General features: G+C 37.8%; 1 protein-coding gene across 16 annotated transcripts in view; it reads right to left on the bottom strand.

The window, feature by feature from the left end:
- Positions 1–473: 473 nt before the first annotated feature.
- Positions 474–10097, bottom strand: part of KLF12 (KLF transcription factor 12) — a 266658-nt gene continuing 257034 nt past the window's right edge. For 15 of the 16 annotated variants that reach the window (XM_015851638.3, XM_015851641.3, XM_085536078.1 and 12 more), the window contains one exon: positions 474–9351. In XM_015851638.3, coding sequence (XP_015707124.2) covers positions 9170–9351 — 182 coding nt within the window. In that variant the 3' untranslated portion in view covers positions 474–9169. The remainder of the gene's footprint in view (positions 9352–10097) is intronic. The other variant, XM_085536081.1, reaches the window with a different exon arrangement.

Genomic DNA, 10097 nt, shown 5'->3' with positions numbered 1-10097 from the left:
CACGCACACAATGAGTGAATCCCCTCTCAGCATTGTGGGAATCTTAAGAACATTATAAATTAACTGCATCCCTACGAATGGGGAATGAAAAGAGAAAAAAGAAAACAGGCAGACACAGAATTCCATTTTAAAATACGTAACGAAGTCAGATTATATAGTAATGCAAAATATTTTTATATCATCCCAGGACATTTTTGTTTATACTGCTGAGTGTTATTTTATTTGTTCCAGCCTTGCCACAGATGCACAAACACTGAGAAAGGAGAAAGAATGTGCACTCTATACGATGGCTTTTAAAAACTCAGAAAAGCAAGTAAAACCCATTTCTTAAGAAAACATTCCATTTAAAAAATCACTATATGTTTATAGAAAAGATTTTTTTTTTTTTTTTTTTTTTAACAAAGGTTTAATTTTAAAAGTTAATAACTGGGTATTCCAGAAGGCTTGAGTCATTCACAGTAATAATTAGGGGGTTTGTTCCATACAAAATGCTTTATTTAACCTTCATGCCTCCATTCAGATAATTATACAAATGCATACATTTAAAGGTTTAAACTCTATTTCAATTCACAGCTCAATTCATAGGAAAGTTGAATACAGAAAAGCAATGCACCAACAAAATATGTCTGAGACACCATTAAAAACGATAACACTTGTTCATTTAAATCTTTGAGAATAGACTGGAATAATCATCCTCTGACAGAATTTCATTACGGGATTCCCTTTACATTATTATAGGGCAAAAAAATCACCATTTTACAGGAAGAGGAAAAAAAGCTCTGAGTATATTTACAATACATACACTATACATAAATACAAGAACAACACTTACATAATATTAATAAACTTATAACATAGGTGTTGCCTAAACACTACATACTATATAAATGCGGAGGAAACTATCGGGAAATTAGATCATCAGATGATTACTTTTATTATTTTTGAAGAAATTTTTGCATTTAAATTCTTTTGAAAAGAAGGCAAAAACAAAAAAGACTTAAGAAACTACGATGTTTGCTTGCTAGCACTGCTGTTTTTATTCCTTTGAAGTATAGGACTTCTATTGACACTATAATCTCTATGGGGTTACTGATAATGACCCTCCCTTTTGCATCTTATCATAGGAAAAAAGAAAGAGGTGCCAAAAACACTAATTCCATTGTCATGAAGCTTCAGTCCCAAATTAATCACTTTAAAAACTAAGGGATGTTTTTGTATTTTTACACAGGAGGATCAAATGAACACTCATTGGAATATACAACTTTAGCAACCTGATTAATAAGGAAGAGTTTGGGGCCAAATACAACTCCATTCTTAGGATTTCATTCAACTAACGCCATAGGGGAATTTGCTTCATCCATAAATGACTTGGCCAGGAATGGTATTTTTCATTATTCTGCCGTTTCTTCCTAAACACAGCTGAAAGAATTTTCCAAATTAATGGTGTTTTTGACCCCACATGTTGATAGCAGTGTCCAAATCTCTCTTTCATTTATAGCGTATGCATGTGTGTGTCTGCGTGTGTGGGTTGGAGGGTTTAAGGCTGGCGGTGCATGAAACTTAAGTCATTCATTCCTATCTCTGTGTATATTCTATTGGAAGTGCAAATGGGGTATTATAACTTCTTAGCAACAGAGAGCAGGTCAAGGGAGCACACTGTGTAGGTGTAAAATGGAGAACTTATATTGCAAAGGAGGCAATATATAGGACTACAGGGAAAAAATAATTTTTTTTTTTTTTTTTTTTAAACAACAAAATAAGATGGAAATCTAGCCGTGAAAACCACTGGAATCAGAAAATCGGAGACAAGAACATCAACTCGGAATTTTGAAAAAGTTTAGTTCTCTTGCAAAGATTATGGGTCAAAAACTGCCTTTCCAAAGAAGTTCTTTACATCTAGAAAGATGGGAACAAGGAGAAAGGCAGCATCCAAACCAATGTCTGCATTTCACGGTTCATGTTTATGACAATCCATGAAAGTCATCACCTACTTGAGTGCGTTTCCTGGCAGACAATGAGTTTTCCAAATGCATCCAGGTGCATCAATAACCAGGTTTAGGAAGTTAAAGTATGAACCTCCATTCATATTATCTTTTATAAAAAGTGTGAGCATCCTGAGAATGAGCTGGGGGAAGCGTGACTTTTAAGTCACGCAGATGGCCAAGAGGATCCCAAATAACTGGTACCGTTCCTATTTTCACAACAGCTGAAACTTGTATACAGTTTTGCTAGGTCAGAGGACTGAATGATTGTTTACTGGACAGTCTACAAATTGCTTCAAAAGCGATTTGTAGTTAATTTCATCATTTGAAATCAGTAAGCACAAGCTGTTGGAAAGTCAATAAAAGAAAAGCAAATCTCCTACTTGTTTTTCAAAAAGACACAAAAAAGCCTGAGTTGAAGCCTTGGTGTCCTTTCCTATGGAAGAACCAATACATGTAGCTCTGGAGTCAACCCAACACTATGGGTTTCTATGGGTGCCTCCTTGGAACACCACTGCTTCAGAGCAGGTAACTGAGACCTCCTCTCTAACAGCAGCTCAGGCATAAGAAATTCACATTTCTTTTCTCCTGACACATTCCCTGGTGCTCTCCTAACATCTCCAGCATGAAATAAATCTGATGGGATTATCTCCACTGATGTCCAACAGGTGTAAGTTGTTAGTAAATTAGTGGCCATCACACGATTAACCTGCATGCATAGGTGTCTTAGTTTTCACATGCAGGTTCACATGCTTTCACTTTGCACCTCCACTTTCTTCTGCACTGAGTGTCTGTGCAAACACAATCCTGCCTTGGTGAATAAAATCCCATTCTCTCACTCAAACAGCAACCTACTGATGGGAGCATAGCTCTGCATGGATAAATGCTGGATACAAGCTTAGAGAATGGAAAGCAATCTTTCTTGAAATTAGGAGAACCAGCTACATTGTGATCTCCAATAAATTCATTTTTAGAAGCAGAAGTATGAGGGACGACATTACACTGCTATTTTAAGAACCCATTAGCAACAGTAAATCTTTTTTTTTTTTTCTTTTTGATGAAAACCTACTAGATTAAAAAAAAAAAAATGAAAAAGAGTGGAAGAGACACAGCTGGTCATTTTCTAGTGAGATCCACCAGCCCACTGATGCAATTGTTTAGGCCACTTAATATTAAAAAATATCCTTTCTCCATTCTAAGAATATCAGTTTCTTGTTGCTATTCAAATAGCCCCTAAACTGATAGTTATCACTTTTTTTTTTTTCCCCTTTCCATTTATTTCTCCAAAAAATAATCATTTTAAAAAGAGATATATTTCGACCTTTCCACTTTGAAGATGGTATTAAATATTAGCATTACAAAAAAGAACAGAAACTCAACTCCACAGTTCTATGCAGTGGATTTTTCAAGAGAATCTGCTCTGGTGTATAACCTAAAGAAGCTCCATTGCTGGTTTTGTGGTTATTTTACTAGAGAATACCATGGATATATGGGCAAATCAGACATAAATTAGGAAGCAATGTCACAAAACACAGTGATCTCCACTTACACCTACTTGGAATCCATATGGATATGAGAAAATTTTGTAAACAAGGATTCATTTTCATCTTACATATCTGACAGACATTATTTGAGAAATTAACTAAAATTCCTAACAAAATATGACAACATGAAAATACAAATGGCACTTTGTGTTTGCTTCTGTGCTGCATTATTGTTCTCAGAGTTTAATTTTATTTTCATTTTATTGTTGACAGAATCCCATAAGTTATTGCTGTGTAAAAGTATAGGAACATCCCATCAGTTCTAATAACAGGCACTTTCAGTTTCTGTTTCATCTTTTAAAATGGATTTTTAGACTACCATACTGGAGTATGTGACCATTCTAAATGTCACAACTGTCCCGCTACCACTGATTGTTGACGTGCTACTGTACCACGAAGACTGAACTCCCCTGCAATCAGCAAAGAGCAGCTGCCTATTTCAGCTCTGCAACCTTTTATTTTTGAGTCAGAGAAATACAAGAACAAATAAAATCAAATAAAATCAGAGAGCTTGCTGTTACTGTATCTGCAGTTCACCGTGAATTGACAGAAGGAAAACAAAACAAAACAGAACCTTTTCATATGGTTTTCATTTTCATTGTTGTTTTTTTTTCTTCCTTTATCCAGTCAAAGGCATTCTGAATGCTGACTTATTTGATGCTGAAGGACTCAATATGACTTCATTATATGACATGCTATCTGCAAAACAGCAAAGAAGTGGCTATTCCATTTTGCAGAGAAAACGTGTTCTGCCAAAACAGAATAATTTACGTCTCAGCATTTTCTGTGTAAGCTTTGCAAGGCATTATTTAACAATTTTTTCTTTATGAAAACAGAAGGATTTTTAAAAATGTACTTCATTTAACCTATTTACACCCCATGAAAAACCGTGAGTTTGAAAATACTTTTCCACTATCACATATATTACAGAATATTTAAACTGTTACAAGTTTAGTAAAATACTTTCAATGCATTTCGATTTCTAAAGATGCAGTATCCTTATAGCTACTTGTTTTTCTACTAAAACCTGCTTTGCTGCTGCAGTTGATCAGAAATCAAGCATTTTTAAGGTACCAACTTTGTAAATATGTTCCACAGCAACTCTAATGCTCCCATGAAACTGTGAAAATACAACAGTCATCTTTAAATCTGTGTGCTTCTCCAGTTATAAATCACAGGCAAAAGCGTAATACAGTAATAGAGCTGGTTTCTTAAGAAGGTAGCACTTCCTTTTATTATTTCCAATTTATTTCCAATTCTTCATCTTCTGCTTTGTTTTTACAAACGTGTTTGTTTATATCTGCTGATGGGAGGAGGGATGTGGAAGTGCTGGCATTTATAGGCATGGGTATTTGGGTGAGCATGTAGCAGGGCAGATTTACTTTAGACACATCTACTGTGGAAGATGTGGTTCCTCACACTGACCTTTCCAAACCAATGTTCAAACTAAAAAATAATTAGGGTATTAACAGTGAATCTTACTCTGATTTGAAGTACACACCTTCAATAAAGGAGAAAGAGATTTTTTCCATTAAACATCATTTATTATCAGAAGATAAATTTATAAATGGTAACTAGAATACATTTTCAATGTGGCTAATGGAAAACGAGATTTATGATCACTGCTATTCCATTATTAAAGGGGAGAAAGGTTGTCCAGCTATTTGTCCATGCTCTGCACTGAAAGTTTATCCCAAACATCAACATCACTGATGTCATTTTTAACACTGTTAATTTTGTTATACATTACTCCAGCAAATAATCATATATACAAGTCAGTCTAAATCTATTCCATTAATTGTGTAAGCACGATAGAGAATAAGGAATACTGCATCTTCATCCCCAGTATAAACTGCTGTTGCAATGAGCCAATTTTACAGTGCTGAATAAAACAGATGCTCAAAAAATAATGGCAATTTAAAATGTAAAAAGTTCTTTATCAAAGTTGAGTTGTTTGTTCATTATCTTTTCATGTAATGCTGGCTACTGAGATTTCCTGACAAATCCACTGAATCCTTTTGAAAACTTCTGAAATCTGACACTTCATGGCAGAGTTCCCCATGCAAGCCATTATGCTCACAGTGGGTATTACCCATCCTTTATTCACACTAGAAAGCATAAATCTCTGTCTGTCTGAAAGGACGGGGACACTGTACATTTGTATTTCCCAACTGCTCAGTTAATTAAGATGGACTTTTACTGCACTGTGCCAAGACAAGATCTGGTATTTTTGCATGCCACATGTGATGTCAGCCCTCACCATGTTTATGCAACGCCACGGCACTGCAGTGAATTATGGTGATTTTTGAGGAAACCATTGTGGAGCAGTTGCCCTTGGTCTCTGTACAAGCACAGGAACTTGGTGAAATACAGGTGGAAGAGCACCCTGAGAACATGAGGGACATCCACTCCACGTCCCAACACACTCCTTCCACAAAGTAATCTCTCTTAAAATACTCCCAAAGAGGAAAACAAAATAACAAATGTTCCCACAGAGTATCTGGGGCCAAAGCCTGACAGCTCTGAACAAATGAGAAATTTGCTAGGGATCGTACTGCCTACTTGAGACCCAGTAGTAGATGACAGCTGGTTGTGTAAGCTGTCAAGAAGTAACAGCAGAATAAAAAGGTCTTACGTGGCTGCTGGAAAGGCTGAGCATACAATTCCTGCTGCTAAGTAATAGCACTTAGGGTACACCTCTCAATCTTTTGGCTTTATTCTGTTCTCACTGACACATTCTGCAACTATTTCCCTTGATGTGAGTACTGCTTCACCCCCTTATCAACCCGGGGTTCATTGGATAAAACCAGATCCTCTTTCCGTTGCAGTGTTTCATATGTATAAAGTAGCCAGCTGAAAGACATGGGGTTCACAGAGAGTGATTTCTGCCCTGGGAAATGAGCTTCCTACAGGACCTCTGTGAAGTCAGTACAGGACAATTCAAAGCTGCATACTGAAATTTAAAGCCTCTCAACTGCTCTTGGATATTTTTTCTTCCCAATCACTAAACTGAAGCCTGTAAAAGACCTGACTCTTTTCCCCAAAACACTGTGATTGACTGATCCAATTAAAGGGAATGACCTCGAAGTACATAAAAGATAGACTGCAGATGCAATCCATGCACAACCTCAGGCACAACACCGACAACCATTTTTGAAAATGAAAGAAGTAATGCTGTAGGCAAAAACCCAGTTCTGTTGCTCCACAATGGCTTAGAGGCTATCAAGAAGCCCTGATCTGTTTCAGCTATTTTAAGCTGCATCAACACTTGGCACTGCTGCTTAATGTCCAGTTCTGAGTTGGATGCTTAAATGCTGCAAAATTTCACGGAAGCTGATCACCAGTGCAGACAGTGGGAATGGGAGAGACATTTTTTCCCACTATCATAGAATCAGAGAATCCTTAGAGTTGGAAGGTCCTCTGAAGGCGATGAACAGGGACACCACATCTAGGTCAGGTTGCTCAGGGTCTTGCCTCGAAAGCCTATAGGGACGGGACATCAAACTGTTGTTGCTAGTAATTTGTCTGCAGTTTCTATGTTGACCGCTCACCATAGGGGAAACTGAATAGTAACAGTACTGAAGTTCTTCTTTTAGGGAACTGACAGATTATCCAGCATCGGAGAATGTTAACAATGTATTTAAAGACAATCAAACTCTGGAGCCTCTAAGTGCTGTTTTGATGTATTATTCCAGTCTTATTAATCCTTAATTAACTGCAATTACTTTCAGTGTGTGTAAGGGTTCTCTGTTCTTCTTAAAGATTATCTTGACTTCCGAACCCGTTTCCAACATTTCAACTAATACTTCAGGAATAAGAACTGAATTCAGACTGATCTAACCTTTAAAAATGAACAAGTGGCATCACAAGTTTAATGTGTGCAACTCCTGGAACCAAATATTTGTAATTAAATGCATTGCAAAAGACCTTTATGTATACATCTTTTATCTCTAAACTATAAAAATCTCAACACTTAAAAAATCTTGCCAAGCCTTCTCTTTGTCTCATTTAGCTGAATAGGCAGATCCTTGTGAAGAAGGAAAACAGAAAAACACAATTCTGTTTTCATGAACAACTGATGACTAAGAGTTTCTCTCTCTCCTACATAATTTAATTAATACAAATTGATTCATAATTATAGGGCTGTATGGGAATGATCAAGAATTTCTTTTTATTTAATCTGAAAAGGCTTGGATTGAAAATCCCAGTAGAGGCAGCCACCGATACCCATATAAAGGAGCATTTGTATCATACCAGACAGCTGGCAATGTCTTGTTATTCCCTAACTCCCAGGGAGAAACCTAATGTCTTGCAGAGCACCACTGTAGAACCATTTCTTCTTCCTACTTACAGTTCATCCACCAACTCCTCAACACTCAGCTCCTTCCTTTATATGTTTTGCTTTCCAGACACAAGTAAGCATTATGTTTAAGGAAATGAAAGTAGTACTTTAATTGTGGTAACTAGCAGGTCAGTGAAACCATCAGGAAGATTAACTTAAATTATCTTACGTGCAATTTCTGCATAGCTCCCTTCTGTTGATGTGGAGCAAATTATTGTCTTGAGAGCCATTTTACTCATTATTGCTTTTTCTCTGCAAAGAGACACAGCTGTTTCTTCTCTATTTTGCATTGTTGGTACATTCAATTCCATTTCATGGATAGCTGCACCACTAACCTCGGTACCAGAAAGTATAAGATTTGACTATTTCCTCGTATTCAAACACTGGTCATGGGGAAGAGGATACCTGCATGAAAGAAAACTGCACTTTGAGAATGGGGTAGTAGTTTTCAGATTGGCTTTCTCTATACAAATCAGAAAATGGTTCTAAATAAGTCCATGGTAAAATACAGATACTTGATGCTGTACTTGCAGCAGAAATGCTGCTGCCCCCTTTTTATTTTACAGACTTCAACAAGAAGACCAAAAGAAAAGAATGGAAAGGATAAAAGAAAAGGGTTAAGTGGCTGGTGTCTTATAGGACATAATGACAACTTGTGGTACAGCATTAAAATGCCACCATTGTTATTGCGCAAGTCAGCTCGAGCAACCCTTCAGCTCTGATGGTGGGACCTCTCCAGCAGGATCTTCTTGCCTACTCCCATGCAGCTCGTTTGTAGCACAGCTCAGGCGTGATGCTGACACTGGCCAGGTGATATTCAAAACAAGGGGAAAGATGGGATAACAAAGGGCTACTGTTCTTGCTCTCATCATCATCATCGGTTTGCGGCATCTAATCCTCCAATCAGCAGCGATTTTTCAGGAACAAAATGTCCAACAGCTGAAAAAACATACAAGCTATAAACATTTTTTTTTCTCAAAGGATGCAGCATGTAAAATAATGCCCATTCCTGTAGCATTTTGACTGCTATTTCCCAGGCGATTGTGATGACACTTATGGGGGGTAACCATGCTGAGGGGCAGATGGGGTTAGCTTCAGATGGCGAGGAGAAGAGTGGCACTTCTTTTCCTGCTTTTTTTTTTCTTTTTTTTCTTTTTTCAATTTTTGTTATTATTTTTTGTTACAGACAGCAAAGACAGCCCTGCCTGTGAACACTGTAGAAGGGGATTCAGCCCTGCTGAATTCACTCCGGGTAGTTAAGAGACCCAGCTCTTAAGCTCAGCTGGAATAGGTAGCGTTTCTCAAACCAGCATGTGCCTGCGGCGATGGAGCGCCAAGTGATCTGAGCGGGAAAAGCTGCGGTCACAGTCTGCACACTTGAATGGCTTCACTCCTGTGTGCTTGCGGTAATGCCTCGTCAGTTCGTCGGAGCGAGCAAACTTCCAGGTGCAGCCTTCCCAGGTACATTTGTAGGGTTTTTCTCCTGTGAGAGACAAAAGAAAGAGAGAGGGGGGTGGGAAACAGGTGGTGACTTTTCCCTCATTGCTCTTAATCCCCACAACCCCCTCTGTAGGCTTCCCATGAACACCCACTGCCTAGGGGTTTCTTTAGGCCAAATTACACAATTACTATGTACTGAATCTGCTGAATATAAGGAAAGGGCCTTGAGATTTATCATTCCTGTGGCATTCACATGACTAAGAAAATCAACAGGATTAAGGCACCGGTATAGATCTTACCTTGCAGGAGTGATGTGGGGATTAGCATAAGGACAAAGGGCTGTGTAATTATTCTCATGATTACTGTACAAGTTTGGTAGCCTCATCCCATCCGGCTACACCTTCTCCCAAAACAGACGGCCTGTGCTATTTTTCACCAAGTTATCAAAGGGTGCCACAGATTTCCAGTTATTCTTAAGGAAGTTTATGAAGATTTCTAATTATTTGGATAAACGACACTGCAGGCCACTTCTTAGCAAGCTGATAAAAATGACTGATCATTTCCCAAGGAAACATAAAAATTCAATCAGCAAAGTGTTCTCTTTATTTACTGCTCTCACTCACTTTCAGTAAGATTAATTTTGCGTGCAAGATGTTAACAGGAATGGTGTATCATCTTTAAAAGTACTCAGCTGCAGGACTCTCACAAAGCTGTTGACAAAACCCAATTTACTTCAATGAGATCAGACTTGGGCTAAGAGCAGATCTTTGGAAAATCCCACCCTCTGCT

The sequence above is a fragment of the Coturnix japonica genome, chromosome 1 (assembly GCF_054131305.1).
Source record: "Coturnix japonica strain WE chromosome 1, WE-NBRP24, whole genome shotgun sequence".
NCBI classification, from domain to species: Eukaryota; Metazoa; Chordata; class Aves; order Galliformes; family Phasianidae; genus Coturnix; species Coturnix japonica.
This window is presented reverse-complemented; position numbering and strand designations above follow the sequence as displayed.